A 19,890-nucleotide genomic window follows, 5' to 3' on the forward strand; every position below is an offset into this window, starting at 1 on the left:
CCTTTTTTTTTTTTCCCATTTTGCATTTGTTGGTCTTTTTTTTTGTTTTGTTTTGTTCAAAATTAGATTAAGTTTAAACTTCATGAAATTACTTGTAGCAGAAATAAAGTACATTATACAAATCACGTACATAATAGATGTTAAGTATAAAAATGGTATTTACAATAAGTAAACATGGACTATAGAAACACACAGACTCGTACAGCTTCATCCATCTCAAACTCTCAGCATCAGATACAGAGGGGTGGTTGAGGAGATGTGAAGGTACTTAACTGAGCCACAAACAGCTGAACAAAGGGAAACTGGAGGAGGATGAGACCTGGCTGAGGGTCTCTAAAGTCCCCATAGCTCACTTCCGTATCAAGCGCAGCCGCCTTTCGCCACCAACCCTCTGTTCATGTTTGAGCGCGCGCGTGCACACACACAGACGGGACTGTTCTTGGTACCTTATCAAACTCTGGAATATTGAAACTAATAATTCAGAAGGTTTATGGGGTTGGTTGCTTTTGCTTTTCTTTCCTTATTTTGGTAGAAACTTAGACTGTTTCAAGCGGTTAACCGGATATGCCTTGTCAGTATGACACACCGCACCCCACCACCCCACCCCACCCCTAGGGGATCGTTGTTAAATCAAGCTCTGAACTACGTTCTGTGCTTAAGTATATGTGTATATAGCTGTATCTATATATGCTGCAGAATGTATAGGTCCCTTGGAGGGGGTTGGTGGGGAAAAAACAGAATGGCAACCCTCTTTCATCATACTAGCCTTTTGTCTGCTTGGAAAAGCTTTGCAGAATGTGTAAGAGGCGAGTCTTCCTGCTAAATCCAGATGTAGAAAATGTCCCATTTTGTCTGGGAATCAGAACTGCCTGCTAACCACAGTTAGTTTACTTCCACCATGAGGCTTCTGTCACTGTTCTGGAGATTGCATCTCCTCACACGCTCTCATCTTCTCTTGCTTTGATCAAGAAAATGCTCCATTACTATGGAGAGCTATGAAAGACGGATCTGTGCCATGTGTGGGGAGGCAGTACAGTTCCTGTAGGTAAAGGGACTGGTTTCCTGTGCTTTCAGCCTAATGGAGGAGTGCTCAGGATAGCCTTTGGCACCAAATTCCAGGAGCTTTGTCTGCAGAAGCCCTTGGAAAGATAAGACTGAGAGCTCTTGAGATCCTTAACCAGGCTGGTGCTAAGGTCAGTGGATGAGTGACTCGAGCTGAGCACCTGCTGTGCCCTAATCCTGGAGGTATGTAGTTCTCTTTCTCCTTGCTGCTTGCCAATATTGAGCAGAGAGATGCACTCACTTTCTCTCCCTCTCGCTCTCTGTCCAGCCAAGCATCCTCTCAAAATGTTCAGGCCTATCTGCAGTGCTTGCTGAGAAGCGAAGGCAAACCCTTCACTTCCAATCCCTCTTGCAAGGAGTCAGTCTCTGAATGGAGAAGTTTGGTCCTGTGAGCCACTTTAAAAAAAAATAGAGACTGTATATATATATATATTTATATTTATCTATGAAAGGGCCAGGAGACAGGGCAGGAGGGACAGAGCTAATTTTCCATACATTACTGTAGTAACCTAGAGACACACCAGTGGGTTTTCTTGGTCCATGTACTCCAGGCGTACCCCAAGAGGAAGAGCTTTGGGTCCCCAGGGGTGCTGGTTTTCTGGTCCCTTTGCTATGCACCGCATTAGCAGCAAATATGTCCATCGTGGCAAGAATCTTCCTGCTGGGCAGATATTGAGCCTTCTCTTTAATTGCATTTTTGGGGGAGGAGGGCAGAAGGAGGATGAGGTGGGTAGATGGGGAGCAGAGGAAGGAAAAGGGTGGTGCCGAAAGAGTTGATAAATTTACTGGCCTCTCTGTAAATCAGCCTGAAGCAGAAATTCTTCCTCTGGACTTTCCCCTTCACCTGAATAGAAAGGGAGGAGGGAGGGAATTTGGAGATTAGGAGGACAGCTATGCAAACCTTGGGCTTTGAGTTGCTGTTGCTTAAACATGGAGGAAGATAGGACCAAGATCAGCCCTCCCTTACTCCCAGTCTGTTGGCTGGTAGGAGCTAGCTCTTCAGCAGCCAACTCTCATGTCAGGCAGTTCTTCTGTGGCCCTTCAAGCTCTCACCCCATCTCTGTTTTTCTGTGATCCTTCTGAATCATGGGATTTTCCCCTCTTACCCTGGAAAGCATTCTCTGCAGACTAATTTCAGGCCACAGGTAACAACTGCAAACAAAACTATTGGGTTGTAAAACCTTTTTAGGAAGATGAATGCTTTTGGGGAGCAATCAGAAAGTAGACTGAAACCTTGCTTAGACCACACACAGGTGGGTAATTTGAACCCATCTGCTTGTCAGGCCCCGAGTGCACAAACAGGCTTTAACAGTCTTGTCTGGCCTCACCTGCAGCTTCCATCTGCACCCTCTGCCCATGGGCCCAGGAGTCTCATTACAGCTCAGACCTGTGCCTTCAGTCCTTGTCTGATCCACATTGCAGAAGTGCCAGTCTCCACCTGTCCATGGACCTGTCCTGCCCATGATCTTATTATCTGGACTCCAACCCTCAGATTGTCTTCCCATCTTGATGTCAGATCTGTTTATGATTCTCATTATAGACCTGCCTGGAAATCCCTGGACTATGTCTGACCCTGTTGACCTTTGCCACAGCTGATCGTGATGCAGTCCTGCAGAGGGACTCTCTGGCTTGGCCTTGGGCCTGCCTCGGGCCTGCCTCATTGCCACAAACTTGCCTGATGATCTAGGCTCTTGGTTGAACCTGGCCACCATCACCAGGCCTGCCTTGGTCACCTTGCTCAGGTGCTGGGGCTGGGCCCTGGTAGGGAAGGCTCTGCCCTGCTAGCTGTCTTACTGCATTCAGCTCCTGGCTCCCACCCCATAGGGAACGGCCAGACCCTGCTCCCTGACACGGGGCAGCACTGTGCAGGAACTGTGGTGTGCTGCAGGAACTGTGGTGTGCTGCAGGAACAGCTTTACCTGTGCTGCAGAAGTGACTCCCGCTTGCTCATTGCTGTCAGTAGGGATGGTTAGCATCCTTGGGTCGTTTTAACTGGACCTTCAAACGTTTCATGCCAATCTGGAAGCCATTCATGGCGTGGATAGCAGTCTGTGCACTGGATGGGTTGTCAAAGCTTACAAAACCTGAAGGATAGGACACAGACATGGATAATAATGGTACTGTTGGTGCCATGCTCAATGCATGAGTGTCCTCATTATCCATCATGCTTCCCTTGCCCACTGGTGTCAGCACTCACCAAAACACTTGCTCTGGTTGGTGGCGCGATCCATGAATACCTTAGAGGAAATTATATTGCCAAAGGGCAGGAACATCTGCATCAACTCATTGTCTCCAAACTCCTGAGGGAGATGGTAGATGAAGAGATTGCAGCCTTCAGGACCTGCAGGCATAGGGGCAATAGGGAGGGACAAAACAGAGAGTCCCCAAAGGGAAGGGGTAAAGAAATGGGCTCAACACAGAGCACAGCACTGGAGGAGGACCCCAGCATTGCCCCCTTCTGTCTCAACCTCCCCTTGCTTGTCTAGCTCGGTCACTGGTCCGTGAAGGGTTCTGAGGGCTCCCTAAGAGCAGCTGGGAGGCAACAGGCAGAACTAGAGTTTCTGGAGCGCAGATTCACTTTCACAGCCAGCCCAGTTCCCTTGTGGGGTACTGGACACAACAACTCTGTGAGTGTCTGGGTGCTGTTTTGCTGGAAGGAAATTAGCTGAGGTGACAGCTCCTTGTTCGTAGAGCTCTTCCATTCCTAGGAGAGCAGCAGACACTGCTATGCAAAAGCTGCTGCTCTTACCAGCCCCTGCCCACAGCTATGCAGTGGTTGCCGTTAGCCCATAAACCACAGTTCCAACTGGAAATCTCCTGGATTGCCACACATCCGATATTTATGGGCTGACCTGGTCCTGCCTACTCCTTCACTTGCTCCCTGTGAGCCTAATGAGCACAAGGAGCTGTTTCTTTGCTGACGTCTGCTGTACGAAGCAGGAGCGGACAGTGAATTCCTTTGCTGCCAAATTCCGTCCAGGCCAGTTTTGAAATAAGCTGAAAAAACAGACTCATGAGGCTAGGAAGGTTGCAGAGGGAGCTGGAGAGGCTGGTTAGACTGGTACCAGTGTGGTGCTGGCATCAGTAAAGATGGGGAGGAAGTGCTCTTTTCCCTGCCTGCATAGGGAAGGTGCTGATTCTATAACCTTTGGTGTCAAAGCTTAGTGTCCTAGTGCTCGCCGTCCCCTTTGTACTTGGCAGCATCTGGCGGGGGATGAGCTCAGGAAGTTTGTATGATAAGCATCCTCTGAACCCTTACAGTCTACTTCACTGCAGAGACATGGTTGGTTCCAAAACCCAGCTCCAATATTAAATATTAGGGTGGTCAAAGATTAGCGTTGTCTCCTCTCCACTGGTTCTGTGGTACAGAAGATGAGCTACATTAATGCCGCCGCCCCCTCCCCCCTGCTGCCAGACACACACATTCCCACCCTAATCCTCACCTTCTCGTTGCTGCTGCTGCAGGATGGGAGGTGGCTGAGGGATGCTCTGAGCAAGGGTGGTGGTGGGATACACAGCTGTAGTCCAAGGAGACAGAACAAACTTTACCTGAGGATCTGGTCAGCCACACAAGGGCCTGAGGGAGACAAGGGAAGCTGGTACCTGCATACTGCTGAACTCCTGTGAAGGCTGGGTGCAAAGTCTCTGCTACTGAAGGGCTCTGGGCTGTAGAGAACAACATAATCAGAAGCACAGCAAAGAGAATCACCCATGCGTTTTCTCTCCCCCCACTCCACCACCACCCCACCACGTGAGTCTTAGTGCCCGGCCAGTAGGGAGCCAGAAAAAGTGTTCTATGTGGGGAATCCAGAAGAGAGGAGCTAATTGCAGTTCCTGACATCTCTGGATAGGGTTTCTTCCCCCCCCCCCCCCCCCCCCCCCCCATACCTGAGTATGGCACAAGGCCATTGGTGTAAACTGTTTCCAAGGTTGGATGCCCATTTGGGAATGGTACCACTCCAGTGAACCCATTTGAAATGGGTGCCACCAGTCCCGGCATGGTTGCTGTTCCCAGCAGAGGTGGTGAATGTAGCCCTGTAGAGCAAGAAGAGAGGACATCCCATGAAAGTCGAGGTCCCACCACACCCGCATGCCCTCCTTCCATGTGCCTGACAAGACTGCTGTGTAGGAAGCTATTAGCTCTTCTAATTGGCATGTGGAGGTAACGGACTAGTACTGGAGCCTTCACAAAATTAGAGGCAGCACTGGTGAGAAGAGCGTGTGCAGCATTGCTAGTCCTGGCTGCTGTCAGAGCTTTGGGATGGAACATTTTTAATACAGGTTTGTAGAGCACCTAGCACAATAGAGCCCTGTTCTTGACAGATGTTCAAACCCAATATGCATTATTGCTGATATTATTACTGAGGGATGTTAATAATGAATAATAGCACTGCTGTAGAGTCGGGTGCAGTCCTGGGAACCTGGTCCTTCTTTGCTGTATCAAAGGGAAAAAAACTGCAGCAGGGCAGAACAGCAGTAAGACAAAAGAATGTGCATCGAACAGGTGAGGGTATCAGGGAGGCGGCAGAAATTTGCACAGAACTAGGGACTGCTGTCTTCAGAGGCTGCATTCTTAGAAAAGAGTGGCCTAATCCAGATGCTGAGCCCAGAGGAATGTGGGAACTCTTTTACCTGTATGAGCACCATGCTGGGGCAGGAGGTTCATTGGTAGCGAAGGACTTGCTGTGTCCTGGCCCACACCAGGCCCTCACCTGATGCTGGTGCGATAGGCGTGGCTGGCAGCCCGTTGAGGCTGATGGCACCGATCTGCTGGATGTGGCATGGGGAAAAGGCGACGCCTGGGCTCAGGTAGCTGCCGTGGGAGGTGGAGAGAACCGTCGTCTGCTGCTGCATCAGCTGCAAGGCAGGACCGGAGAGTCAGGGCCCCGCACCGCCCAGGGCTTCGCGCCCCTTGGGGCCCGGCACTGCCCGAGGCTCTCGCTCCGCCGCGCGCCGCCCGGGGCTCGGTGCCTGGCTCGGCTCGCCCCAAGCCTGGCGCTGCTGGCGGCCTCCCTCCCTCCCGGCCCCGTCGCGGCCGCGGGCGGAGCTCGGCGAGGCTGCACAGGCTACCTCGGCCTCCGCCTTCCCCGGCCGCTGCCGGGGGCCCGGGGCCGGGCCCGAGCTGCGGCCTCGCAGTCTCCCCCCGCCGCCACCGGGGGGCGCCGGCTTTCCGCCGCCTGCACCGGACCTTCCCGCGACCCAGCGGCATCTGCCGGGGCGGGCGGCGGCGTCGTCGCAGTCCTCCGAAGCCCCGCGGCCCGCCTGGCTGGCGGTCCCCGCGCCCGGGGGCCCGGCCCCCGAGGTGGGCCTGGAGCTCCCTGCGGCCACGTACTGGGCCAGGCCGTGCGTGGAAGCCCCCGAGAGCTGGGCACAGCTCCCTGCCCCGCAAAGCCAGGGACGCAGCCGGACAGCCCTCCGCCCGCCCTCGCCCTCGCCACATGCCAGCAGCTTTGGGGGGTCTTCGCTCCCTCAGCTGTGCGCCGGGCCCTTAGGATGGGCCCTTCCTGCCCAAGCAAGCGCCTGCAGCGGGGAAGCGGGCAGGGAAAGGGGGGTTGCTTCTGCACCCAGCCGCACCCGGCCACCACAGGCCCTACCGCTCCGGCAGGCGCAGCAACGACACCTCCTCCCAGCCACAGCTCCTGCTCTGGACCCTGCCGCTTCTCCTGGGACAGTGCCAGGTATAACACAGCTTTGCCCTGAGGAATGGGGTCCAAATCCTCCTCCTTTTGCCCAGCCTCCACAAGGAGAGCGTACTGCTGGGAGACACGTGGAGCGCATCCTGGTACGGGCGCCCTGTCGTACAGCCAGGTGTCTGTCCAGGCCCAGTTCTCACAGCACGCTTCACCCTCTGAGGTCTGCGCCATGGTCCGCTCAGCTCAGTCTTTCCTGGGACAGTGGCCTGCACCCTGGGACTGGGAGATGGCAGCAACTTGTGGTCCCATAAAACACCTGACTAGGCGGAGATGCACAATGCTAAAAGAAGGGGTGGGGACAGTGGAACATGAGGTTTGGAGGAGGGTCCCATCCTGGTCCCATGTGGCTACCTGTTGGTGCTCTGGACCATAAGGTTAAATCAGACTGCACTCAGAGTGCAGTGATAACAGAGAATTCTGGATGCAAAATTGTCTAGCCCCTCTATAAGCCTCGTTTTCACCATCAAGCAAGAAGAGCAGAAGAGGCACAGGTGCAGCTCCCTGGAAACCGTACAGTTCCACAGGAGGAGCTGGGGGGGTGGCAAATGGCAAAACCCAAGAAAACACAAATCCTCCTTATATTAACTACAAGTGCATCCCACTACCTGCTTTGCAACATAAATACACAGCGCCCAAGTAACCTGCCTCATCCACAAATGGCTAACACAGTAAGCCAGTTTGGCCCAGGTCTCAGGTGGAGAATCTGGTAACTCTTGAAAAGTTCATGGCTAGCTAAACCTTCTCTTAATTTGCTCCACACAAAAGCTGATTACTTCTGTTGCGTAAAAATAAGAGGAATTGCCTAATTTCATCGTATTGATGCCTCTGTAAGCTGGCACAAGCAAAGCGGCTGAGATGGAGCTGACTCTGCAGGGCAGCACTAGGATAGGGGAGAGCCCTCTTTGGGGCAAAGGCGGGACGCTCCCAGGCGCACCACAGGCACGGTCTCAGCAGGCAGGCTGACAGCACAGGGGTTCACTACCGCTTGGCTCCAGAAAGCAAGCACCCTGAAATCATCTCATCTCTTCACCGCCACGTTGTCTTTGGAGTGATTCCCCTGAAGCAGGACTCACGCACATTACTGGGAACCAGTCACCCTGAGCCAGGATTACAGCAAAATGCGACCTTCCTGAGAGCACAAAAGTCTGCTAAGGAAAGCGTCCCCGTGGCAAGCAGTCTGCACATATTCTTAGTCCTATCTTCACGCTGTCCCCATTTAAGGATGCAGGAACTAATCCATTTCTTATTTACTAGATGAATATTGATTTTCTTTTTTCTCATTAATGCCTGTTCCGTGCCAGGCTCTGGCTGGAACAAGACCTGCACATGCACCAAACTAGCATTCTGCAATTGTTTTCATTACTTAAATAAAATACCAGAAAAAGGGGTTGTGTGAACAAACTATGTTTTGTGATTAGAACTAACTGATTTATGAAATACAAGAAATGTTCATGCATTATAAGCAGTTAGTAAATTGCACCGGCTGCTTTTTTAAGACTTCAGGCCTATTTTGTATTGATGGATTATTATTATTTCAGCTCCCAATCAGCTGAAATTCCCTGATTCCATCTGAACTAATCACTGAATTCAACTTGTTGAATAAACTGAAATGAAAGAAATACTCACTTTTCACTTGCAGAAGAGGCACCTGGGATCAAAACCTGGTTTAAGGACTGAAATAAACTGCTTCCAGATGCTTAGCCCGTAATTTTTCCCAGAGAAGTATGAGAATTTTTCTTACAAACTCTATCAGCTAACGTGTACTGTTTGACTATCTTTAATACCTTATTTTGTATATTTGAATATATCAGAATACCTTTAGACCTAACATAGTCGGTGATTATTTCATGTTTGAGACAGCTTTTAAAAGAAAAATGCCATTAATATAAATTTAACACATCCAACTGAAATAAGAACAAAAAACCAAACAACCCAGGCTCTATACTACTTCTTCCTAGGCCAGGGACTCTAGGGACTGCTCTGGCTTGGCAAGGCAGCAAATCCCATAGGGACAGGGAGGGAAAGTCATTAGTGTATTAAATTGTGAATGTAAGAACCAATGCCTATGATGCACTAGTTCACCCCAGCAGCACTTGCTCCTCTCAGTCTGATTCAACCACATACATAATTATTAGCTGCATCTCCTGGGCCTATGAGTAACCTTGGGTGCAGCATCTACTACTTCAGGCCCTGCACCATGCAAGCATAAACCATGTTGGAGTTCTCTCGAGCCCTGGCTTACCAGAGCTCCCAGCTCCCAAGAGCTGCCCATGGCAAGACACTTGGAGTTGCTGTAAGGAGATTCAGCAAGGAAATCCCTCCCTCTGTTTCCACTTCCAGAGATATTAGATGACATTTCAAAGGGTTGATACCCTCTCCCTCTGATGGGGAAACTGTATGCATACGAGAACTGGCTAGGATCTCTCCTCCAGGAGAAGGTAGACCAAAGACTGGGGTGACACAAGAGAAGAAACAACCAGGTGTGAGGTCAGTGCCTCAGAAAGGAGAACCTAAACCAGTGGAAAGGGAACAGAAAAAGAAGGGAAAAAACTGAAAGAGTGGGAGACAGGCTGGGTCTTGAGTCAAGGGGAAAGCCAAAATAAAGTCACAGAGCAGGAAGTTCAGTGACAAAGCAACAAATTTACAGACACAACTGAGAAGAAAGATGCAGATAAGCAAGGAGCACAGCCTAGGTCTGACTGGCTTCTTGTCATCACCAGGAGTTTCTAAAGACCGAGTCTAGAAGGCCTCGCTGCTCTCCTTCCTTATACATCCTGGACCATAAGCTAATAGAGTACTTTCTGCCATCATAACCTCACTGTGTGGTCTGTTCCTGCCTCCTTCACCATCATACTGTGCCGAAGTTAGCACCATCTCCATGGCAGCAGAAGGTACACCAGAATGATCATCACATAGCTGAGCCACTGCAGCTGGGTTGTAGCTGAGCCAAGCTACAACCTCAGACCTCGGGTATACCTGGCATGTGGATTACAGGGCTGGACAGAAAAGATTGGTCCTGGCAAGAGATACTGCTGTCTGGTCAGAAAGGGTTCTCCCTCTAAACCAGTATTCTGCCGGAAGCCTTGGTGCTTGGAATAGTATAGCTGTTCTCAGCCTCATTACATAAGAAGAATCAAATAATCTGTGTTGGCCAAATTCTACATGTGGTTCCCAAAATTCCCCCACGATATGGAGCCTCATATATATTGCCTCTTTTCTTTTGCCACTCCATGCTCTTCCCACACACTGAAATGGCATTTGGCAGTTTCTGGGGATTCTTGTAAGAGGAAATGGTAAAAAACTGAGAAACACTCCCTTCTCTGTCATGTAGATAGAAGGGAGACACACCAAGTAGCCACTGAAGCCAGAGGTGGAAGAGGTGTACACATATATGAGAAGAACAGGTTTATTTGTGCTCCCCCTGGAAAAGAACTTTCAGTAACAGCATCTACTTCTGAGTTCTTTGTTTGACACAACCACCTCTCATACCTTGAGCAATTTCTGAGCCTCCTTCCATAAGCTTTATACTTGGTAGCAGAGACCTGAAAGTGACAGTCACCAAGAAGACCCAAAAGATGCTCCACCACAGCTGATCAGGGACTTGTTGTGTTTGGGACCTACCTCAAACATCAATGGCAATCACCACCGTTGCTCCAAGACAGTGAGATTTTCTCACTAAGATCCAAAGCACAACTAGTCTTGCCAGAGGAGGCCAGACTGCTGAAACACTTCTGACCCTCTGCTACCCACTACTCCCTCTCCAGCATCCTGCAAACCCCACAGTCACACTAGCCAAGAAAGAAAACACTGGGAGCCAAGGACAGCACTAGTGGAATTACACCCTCCTGAGAATTCCAGCAGAGAAATAAACACATGAAGCAGGGCTCAGGGCTGTCATGGTGCTCCAGAAACAGACACACACATTTGTGCCATAGACCCAGAGGACGAGTTCACAAGTTGGCAGACTGCCATGTCTGGAAGACATCACCCAGGAATCATGGCTCTGAGCTGTCCTCAAAACAAGACAGAAAGACACTGTGCCATGCTTGACCTGTTCCCAGACACCTCCGCCAGTCTACACCACATCAGAGAAATCCAGCCTCACTTTGAGAAGGTCCCAGCTCTCTCCTCTCACCCCGTCCAGAACAGAAATGCACAAATACTAGGCTGCTGACTGGAGAAACAAGCCAGGAACAACTCCCAGGTGCTGTGAAGCTTTCACGCATTTGTTACAGAGACTCGTTTGCAGTCTCCCAGCCCAGGCATGGTGTTGCCCCATAGCGAAGAGGGCAGCTTTTCCCCCCCCACACACGCGTGATACTCACAGCCTGCGCATAGGCGCTGTATGGGCTGAACGGCAAGGTGAGAGATGGACTGAATATCCCCAGCTGCCCCACCATTTGCTGCATACGACGGAGGGTCCTCTCCTTATCTGTGTCAGCAAACTTCACCACTAGACTGGAGGAGGCGCCCTAGGCACAGAGAGAGGAGACAGAGAGAGGAGGCAGGCGGAGAAGAGGCCGCGGGACAGCCAGAGAGTCAGCGGTCAGGCAAGATGGGATGGGGCAGAGCAGGCAGCAGAGAGGAGTGGGAAGAGGAGCAGAGGAGCAAATATTGGCATGAAAGTGCTCAGGAGCTGCCTGGAGCCTGGGCTATGCCCTTCCCCATCCATCTGTCCATCCAACCCTTCCCTCTCCCCCCCTTCCCCACATGCCTTAGGCCTCGCACAGCTGTACAAGTGGGTGCACGCGTCCCTGGCTCTGTTCACCAGGTGATGGTGCAGCCAGGAACACCCAGGATATTGTCAGCCACAAGCACCATCTTTCCACCACCATGAGCTTGGCTGGATGGGCAGAGCAGTTCCTGGCAGCTGGAAATACCCGTGCTGCAGCAAGGCACTGTACTGCCCTTAAGGTGCCCCAATCCAGGTTAGAGAGTGTGAGAGACGAGATCACAGCTGCAGCTCCACTTGCACAAGAAGGCACAGCTGCGGCCACACAACCCCACACAACGCACAACGCGTTCCCAGCCACACCCAGCCTGCCCCAGAGGCCTCCTCTACTGCCTAAGTAAGTAAGAGAAGGTGGGGAGTGTGCTCAGACGCTGGAGACCTGACTGCTCACGTTACCGAATTGTTAGCTTGCATCCTGCTCAGTTTTGAACTACTCCAGGTAGCTGTCTCCAAGATAAATTCATGGTCTGGTTCTTGGCTCTTTTTTATTTAGTCTTATTAGCTATAAGGGCTGTCACTACCTGTCTGGGCATAGATACACACACCAGCCCAGGAGACAGGATGGCTCCCAAAGGCAGGAGCACACATGTGCACACACCCCCCCTCCACCCCTCACAACCACACGAGCTGGAAACTGCAGTCAAACCTGTCATGGTTTTGGACAGCGAGGGGAGGTTCCTGCAATAGGGTGATGGGAAGAGGGTAGGTACCCTGGCCTTATACTCACGGGCATTGTCTGGCTGCCATGGAGTGCGTGGATTGCTGCCTGAGCCTCTGTGTGAGATGAGAACTTTACAAAAGCACAGCCTGGAAAGGGACAGAAAGAGCACAGGAGATTGCAGTGACAGGACTGCTGTGAAAGTGCCCCTTGCATCATCATGCAAGAGACAGTATCTGAATCTGAGGCAGGGCAAAGGAAAGACACCCCAAGAAAGCAGGCAACAAAAAGGATGACTCACCCCAAGTCCTCTATCCTGGAAAAAACAGGAAGGGTCTCAAATTGTTACTTCAATGATATACTCTGTAGATTATGTCACGATCTCCACCCTTGCCCCCAATTACCTCTTCCCCAAATTCTCTATGCACTCCTAATCATGGGTACAAACATTTCAAATTGCAGACCCAGACTGAGCCAACAGGCTCACTAGTGATCCTGATAACTCAGCTACTCATCGTGCTGTTTCCCATCCTTTCACCTTGGTCTCTTGCCCATCTTCCCCAATCTTTCCTTGCAGCAGACAACTCTTGTCGCCCGACTCCCTGTGCCCCGCGGTGACATGGGTTCCCATAAAGATGGGCTGGGGGAATAAGTGCCCCAGTGGAAAGGAGGCACAGGTGGTGGTGGTGAGGTAGATGAGCACTACCTGACGAGCAAGGAGAAAGGGCACGACACACAGAGGGGTTCACACCTTTGCTGTTACCATCAGGTCCACGGAGCACCGTACATTCATCAATGACCCCAAATGGTTCAAAGAGCCGGAGCACGTCATCCTCAGACTGCTGCTTATTTAACATGCCCACAAAGAGCTTCCTGTCCCCTAGGGGCAAACACAGAAACATCAACCTTCTATGAGGCTCACAGTCCAAAGCAGGACGACAGGGACAGTTAAGCACAAAACAGCCTAGTGTTGAACACATGCCTGGCATGAAAACGATTTGCTGTTGGCTGAAATGCTTCCAGGGATGAGTATGCAGGGTCCTCCCAAGCTCCCCACACCTGCAAAGGTTTCTGTGTCTTCCCCTCTCCTACCCTCCCAAAGGAAAACAAAAGATTAATAATTTCCTTCTATTCATTAGCTCTTTCCTTTGAATGATCCAACACAAATGGTAATAAGGAAAACTGCCTGGGCAGTTATACCCTTACTGAACAATATGTGAAGTCCAAGAGGTACCTTAGGAAATACAGCAGACCAACCCAGGCAGGGTAGATAAATTCCAGGACCCTTGGCTTCTGTTTCCTTTTCCTTCTTTCCAAGATCAATGTTTCTTGCCAATGTGACACCCAACTACTAGAAGGCTGGAAGGAGGATCTGGGGAACTACAGGCCTGTCAGCCTGACCTTGGTACTGGGGAAGATTATGGAGCGGTTCATCTTGAGTGCACTCACCAGGCATGTGCAGGACAGCCAGGGGATCAGGCCCAGCCAGCGTGGCTTCATGAAAGGCAGGTCCTGCCTGACCACTCTGATCTCCTTCTATCACCAGGTGACTTGGCTAGTGGATGAGGGAAAGGCTGTGGGTGTTATCTACCTGGACTTTAGTAAAGCTTTTGACACTGCCTCCCACAGCACCCTCCTAGAGAAGCCGGCAGCTCATGGCTTAGACAGGTGGACTCTTCACTGGGTAAAAACTGGCTGGATGGCCAAGCCCAGAGAGTTGTGGTGAACAGGGCTAAACCCAGTTGGTGACCGGTCACAAGCAGTGTTCCCTGAGCTCAGTTTTGGGGCCAGTCTTGTTTAATATCTTTATCAATTATCTAGATGAGGGGATTGAGCATGCCCTCAGTAAATTTGCAGATTACACCAAATCGGGCAGGAGCATTGATCTGCTCGAGGGTAGGAAGGCTGTGCAGAGGGACCTGGACAGGCTGGATTGATGGGCTGAGGTTTAACAAGGCCAAGGGCCAGGTCCTGCCCTTGGGTCACACCAACCCCAGGCAGCGCCCCAGGCCTGGGGCAGAGGGGCTGGGAAGTGCCCGGCGGAGAAGGCCCTGGGGGGGCTGGCTGACAGCCGGCTGGGCATGAGCCAGCAGTGCCCGGGTGGCCAAGGAGGCCACCAGCATCCAGGCCTGTACCAGCAATAGTGTGGCCAGCAGGAGTAGGGAAGTGATCCTACCCCTGTACTCGGCACTGCTGAGGCTGCACCTTGAGTATTGTATTCCATTTTGGGCCCCTCAGGACAAGAAGGACATCGAGTTGCTGAAGCATGTCCAAAGGGCAATGAAGCTGGGGAAGGGTCTGGAGAGCAGGTCTTACGAGGCGCAGCTGAGGGAGTTGGGGGTGTTTAGTCTGGAGAAGAGGAGGCTGAGGGGAGACCTTATCGCTCTCTACAACTGCCTGAAAGGAGGTTGTAGTGAGGAGGGGGTTGGTCTCTTCTCCCAAGTCACTAGCGATAGGATGAGAGGAAATGGCCTCAAGCTGCATCAGGGGAGGTTTAGATTGGATATTAGGAAAAACTTCTTTAGTGAAAGCGTGGTCAGGCATTGGAACAATCTTCTCAGAGAGGTGGTGGAGTCACCGTCCCTGGAGCTGTTCAAAAAACATTGAGGAGTGGCACTTCAGGGCATGGTTTAGGACGCATGGTGGTGTTACACTGACAGTTGGACTTGATGATCTTGGAGGTCTTTTCCAACCTTAATGATTCTACGATTCTGCAGCTGTTATGTGACCAAGCATCTTAGCTTCAATTTGCCCTTCCCTCCCCAGTCTAACCAATATGTCTACCAAGCTGTCCTCCAAGGCCTGGAATAAACCTTGGCATCCTGGGTCCCAATTTGCCTCACCATAGGATCAGCCAAATGAAAGACAGTTGGGTAAGGGCAAACAAACAGCTCCATGGTCCCCACTCCCCCATCTGCACCGGCATTTTGTACCCATGTTACACACTGGACGGCTGACCAAACACATCCAGGATTTTGAGCTCGGGGTCCTTCTGGATTCCTCCATCAGAATGGAGAACTGAGGATTATGGTTTTGTTGGGATGGCCAACTGTGGAGGTGGGCAGAAAGCTGCACAGTGCTTTCTCCCCCCCCTCTACCCCCATCAGTTCACACAGGGGGTCAACACACAGGCTGATGCCATCCAGTCAAGCACAGACACAGCAGTGGTTGGGGTAACATCCTCCACAGATTGCTGTGAACAACTATTAAAATAGCACAACATTAAAATCCTAGCCTAAATGCCAGCCCAATCTTCATTTTTGCAAGGAGATGGTTGTGCCAACTACAGAGTTAACCCTCCCCCACTGCCCCAGACATGCATGGGGAGACATGACCCATAGGAGCGAATGTGTCAGGATATGGCTTGGGAGGAGCAGTGAGAGAGGATTCCTTATTGTTAGCAACAGGATCAGAAGGGCTGGCTTCAAACAAAACCAATGTAATGTGACGCACGTCAGGGAAAATAGCAAGGACGCTGCTATCGGTTTGAGAGTGCAGTGACCTGAAAAACAACAGGTCTTGGAGCTATAGCAGCAGAGGAGGCTGCAGGGGTGGTGGTGTGTATGTGTGGCAGGAATGGACGCCACATTACACATTCACACTGCCAGCATAGCCCTCCCCCAACCCCTTCCTTGCTCCCCTTGGCTCAGAGGATGGTTCCCACCCAGGTAGATAAGCAAGCTGCCTCCCCCCCAACTGCTCTGACACATGCAGACACGCTTGGGAGCACATGCAGGAGGTATCTACATGTGCCATTGGTCCCTTGCACAAAAGCAGATGCACACACACAACATTAATGGACAAGCACATAGGCTCATGCGTGCAAAGGAACATGCTTGCACATTGACCCAGACCCAGCAGGTGCCTTCAGAAACGAACTTCCTTAGTGAGCAAGAGGGATGTGCAGACAGATGCATTCTCCCACCATGCGGACACCGCAGGGAGCTGCTATGTATGGCCGCACCACCCGACGGAGCCCAAGTACAAGCTTATGCAGGCACAGGCACTAGACGTACATGCAACGCAGATGCCACCACAGATAAATAGTTAAAAGTGCTGCATCTAAGGCTCTTACCCAGTCCCAAACAGATACTCCTGATTTATATCACTGGAAGTCGCTGAAATATATGGCCTTGTGTATTTTTTAAAGGCCAAATTTCCCATCTTCCCCATTTTCATGATTCCCTGGATAACTAAACCTGTGGGAATTTCATCCCCCTCCATTTTTTTCTTGCAGTTCTCTCTACGTTTCTCCTTGCACCTGTATGATGATGGTTGCATTTTGGAGACACTACTTCAGCTGATTGAGTCCATCCAAAATTTAGTGCTCTGGCAATGCTCAATAATCCCCAGCCAAGGCACGGGAGTAATAAACCAGGTGCTGTACAGCTGCCTTCTTAGCAGTAAGACAGCATCTGCCCCCACCCAAGGGCCAGCTCAGAAATGCTGGTAGGCAAAGCAGCCAAAAAATAGCACATAGTGGTAAATCTGACTGGAAGGGGAGTGGAAAAAAATGGGACTGGTCAGGAACATACTTACTGGGAGGTGGAGAGGTGAACAGAAACTAAAGGAGCAGTAGCTCTGTGCTCCCATTAACATCACCTGGTGCCAAATGTGATCCCAGTTTGTCTATGGGAGGGGACACTTGAGCTCTGCAGTGTTCTCCCTTTCTCTACACGGAATCTATGTTGCAGCTGTAGCCAGGCCTTATTTCAGACATATGCACCATGCTGTGGCCTTTGGATTGCAAACATGGCAGGAATTCCTCAAAAACACACCAACAAAGGGGAGAAACACATCAGGGAATATTTGTACTGAATTTAGATGCTGTAAAATAATCCTCTGTTCTTTGAACTAACAAGCAAATAATTGTGGACTAAGACTTAACAGCCAGAAATGCACTTGATGCTCCTGCCCTGCTCTTTAGGGACTCCAGCAGGCTGTCCGGCTATTTGGGTCAGGGTGGTGTCACGATGACTAGGAAAGTCAGTTATATTAGAAATTTTAAAAGCTGGAACTCTGGGTGGGGGGAACATATAGCTACATGGATGTAATATTACTTTTGTAACATTGGACTTGTTCTTCTGGATCCGATTTTGTGTAACATGAGGTTTTCGTGGAAGAATAGCGGGTAACCCACGGAGAGTCAGGTAAGTGGTTCAAGTTTGGGCTGATGACTAATTCGGTGCAAAGACCTGATGGTTACCACAGCCACCCAAAGCTTAAGTGCAATGGACGCAAGAGGCCACAACTTTGCAGTGGAGGCACTGAATGAAAAGGAACCTTGTCAACTTGCAATCAAATCAACATTAAACTATGAGTTACTGGTTGTCTTCTCCTTCAGATGGCCTTGAAATTTCCTGGCTAATTTTTGTGGTTTCATCCTCATTCTGTTGGATCAAAAGCATTTTTCTTTACCTTGCACTTTGGGAAAGATCCATTGAAACAGTGAATGCTCGTCTCCATTCTTGCAGTTTTACTGCAGGTCTTCTGTTGTCTGACAGGGCTCCCTAACAGAACGCTTTGGAAGTTCTGTGTTTATGTGTGAATTTCAGCTTCTATTTTTTGAATTTGGAAGAAAAAAATGCCAGCCTTCCTGGCTATGCAGATCAGGTTAAAACTGTGATACCTTAGGGACTCAGGCTGTAAAGGCAAATATAAAGAAACACACCTATTGGTTTTGAATCTTTTCTGAATGCCCAGAATGGCAATATTAGAAGGGGGCGAAGTCACATTTTTTTCACAGTTATTTTCATTTCATACGGCCCAGCTCCCAAGATTGCACATAGGAGAAGGATCCAGGCTTGTTCCCCTGGAATGCCTCTTTGCAGCAACTGGGGATCTCTGACAGGGCTCCTCTGCTGCTGACCTCCCTCCCTCTCCATGTGTTGGTGCCCAACCCATGATCTAGGGCCCTCTCTCTTTGGGCGGCTTCTAAATAGGGGCATCCCTCTGCCAATAACCAAGCTGCCTCATCTCCCTATGAAACCTTGCTTGAAACCCTGCAAGCCATTTCACCTGGTGTCTGCTGTCACCATTCTTAAAGCGGTCAATCCCAAATCAGCTGGCATCCTCCAGCCACTGCTGTGGGTCACTGGCTCCTTTGGCTCCCCAGCAGGGGATCCTGCAGCGCTGGAAGATCTTCTCTCCTCCACTTGTAAGAGCACACCCTCCTCCTGCCATTTTTCCTTCACTTTCTCTCCAGCTCTTGTTTTTCACCCTCTGACTGGCAATTTCCCATGCTGTCCAGCAACCAGGAAAATTGTCTCTGATCTCTGACTGTTGAGTTCCCATGGAAACATGCTCCGGGCACAGTCAGTCACCCAGGCAGCAGGAGGAGGGCCAGTGCAGAGGAGGTCACTGATGAAGATACCACCGGAACAAGTGAGGAGATAAGGTGGAATGCTTTGGCCATGAGACAGAGAGGAGAGCACACAAGCACTGGACACTGCTCCTCTTTAAACCCAGTGGATTTAGGTCATCTGGCCAGCAGCTGTCAGCAGCAAGGATCAGTCAGGGAGAGGGAGGAAGCCTGCTCAAGCGAGCTTGGAGCTCACTTGGGACAGTGAATGGGACAGCAAATGGGACAGCAAATCTCCTTGGGTATGCAGAGAGCTTCCTTGTCTCTAAGGCAGTGCTAATGGGCTTGGGCTACCTGTCGTACCACATCAGTGCAGCAGAGTGCTCCAGGTCTCGCAAGAAGCACAAACAAGCTCCTCTGCTCCCTCACTCCACCTCCTCCTGGCACTCCCAGGCTCACATCAGAAGCGTGAGGGGAAGGAGGAAAGAGCTGACAAAGCCTGCACCAGAATCACAGATCCCCTCTGAACTAATGCAGGCGTCTTTTTACTAGTGAATTCCTTCTGCAGGGTGCAGTAACACTGAGCACCCAGCTAACCCCATACAGCCCCTACAGGGCTTGGCCAAAACGGCCCCTTTGGCACAAAAATTAGTATCTCTCAGACCAGGAGACAAATTCTGGTGCTCTAACTTTGTGTACTTAATTCAGAAGGCTTAATTTGAGACGTCAGTCCCTGGAGAGGATAAAAGAGGTTCCCTTCAAGAATAACGCAGAGCAGAACCTCACTGATGCACGCAGCTGTTCCCTCAATAAATACCTAGTCCAAGCAGTTCTGCCCTGCCCCAAATCTTTCTTTTACCTCCTGCCAGCACTGGGGCTATTGCTATAGGGAATGGCTCTTCCCATGTCTGCAACTGGCTCATCCACTTCGCTGACAAGTGGAACATCACAACAGAAACCTTCGGAAAGAGCAACCTGTTTCAGACAAATAGAGGGTGCTGTCTCAATGCTGCTTCTGCCTCAGGAAAAAATTCCAGTTTGTCATGGATCCTGTGGGAGCTACTCATTTCTGAGCTCTGCAATGAAGCTGGAAGGAAGCTAGGCACATGGTCTGGAGGGAGGCAGGTGTTCAGACTTCAAAGGCTGCTTTTCTCGATGACCTTCTCCGTGGGAAGCTGAGCTGATGCCCTGATGTTTGCAGTCCTTACAGATTGTGGCACTTTTTTTAAGCTTAGAGATTTCAGGGTCCAGTGCCTTGACCAAAAGCTTGCCTCCAAATCAACATCCTGTTTTTGAACCTGTTGGCCTATTTCAGCTCAATTTGACAGAGAAGCTGAGGCATCAGAGATTTTAAGTCCCAACACATTTTGCGATATTGGTGGCTGTGTACAGAAGAGAGTCCCTAGTAGTACCCCACCAGCAAAAGAAAGACTGCAGAAAGACT

At 50.6% G+C, this 19,890-nt stretch overlaps 1 protein-coding gene across 3 annotated transcripts in view; it reads right to left on the reverse strand.

Annotated features, from left to right (window-relative positions):
• Positions 1-179: 179 nt before the first annotated feature.
• Positions 180-19,890, reverse strand: part of CELF5 (CUGBP Elav-like family member 5) — a 45,053-nt gene continuing 25,342 nt past the window's right edge. For 2 of the 3 annotated variants that reach the window (XM_064469826.1, XM_064469825.1), the window contains exons 4-13: positions 12,897-13,025; positions 12,215-12,294; positions 11,081-11,227; positions 5,775-5,919; positions 4,951-5,097; positions 4,666-4,728; positions 4,506-4,580; positions 3,260-3,403; positions 2,982-3,146; positions 180-1,906 (exon numbers count right to left, since the gene is read on the reverse strand). In XM_064469826.1, coding sequence (XP_064325896.1) covers positions 3,019-3,146; positions 3,260-3,403; positions 4,506-4,580; positions 4,666-4,728; positions 4,951-5,097; positions 5,775-5,919; positions 11,081-11,227; positions 12,215-12,294; positions 12,897-13,025 — 1,058 coding nt within the window. In that variant the 3' untranslated portion in view covers positions 180-1,906; positions 2,982-3,018. The remainder of the gene's footprint in view (positions 1,907-2,981; positions 3,147-3,259; positions 3,404-4,505; positions 4,581-4,665; positions 4,729-4,950; positions 5,098-5,774; positions 5,920-11,080; positions 11,228-12,214; positions 12,295-12,896; positions 13,026-19,890) is intronic. The other variant, XM_064469827.1, reaches the window with a different exon arrangement.

The sequence above is a fragment of the Phalacrocorax carbo genome, chromosome 19, assembly GCF_963921805.1.
Source record: "Phalacrocorax carbo chromosome 19, bPhaCar2.1, whole genome shotgun sequence".
Taxonomy (NCBI): Eukaryota; Metazoa; Chordata; class Aves; order Suliformes; family Phalacrocoracidae; genus Phalacrocorax; species Phalacrocorax carbo.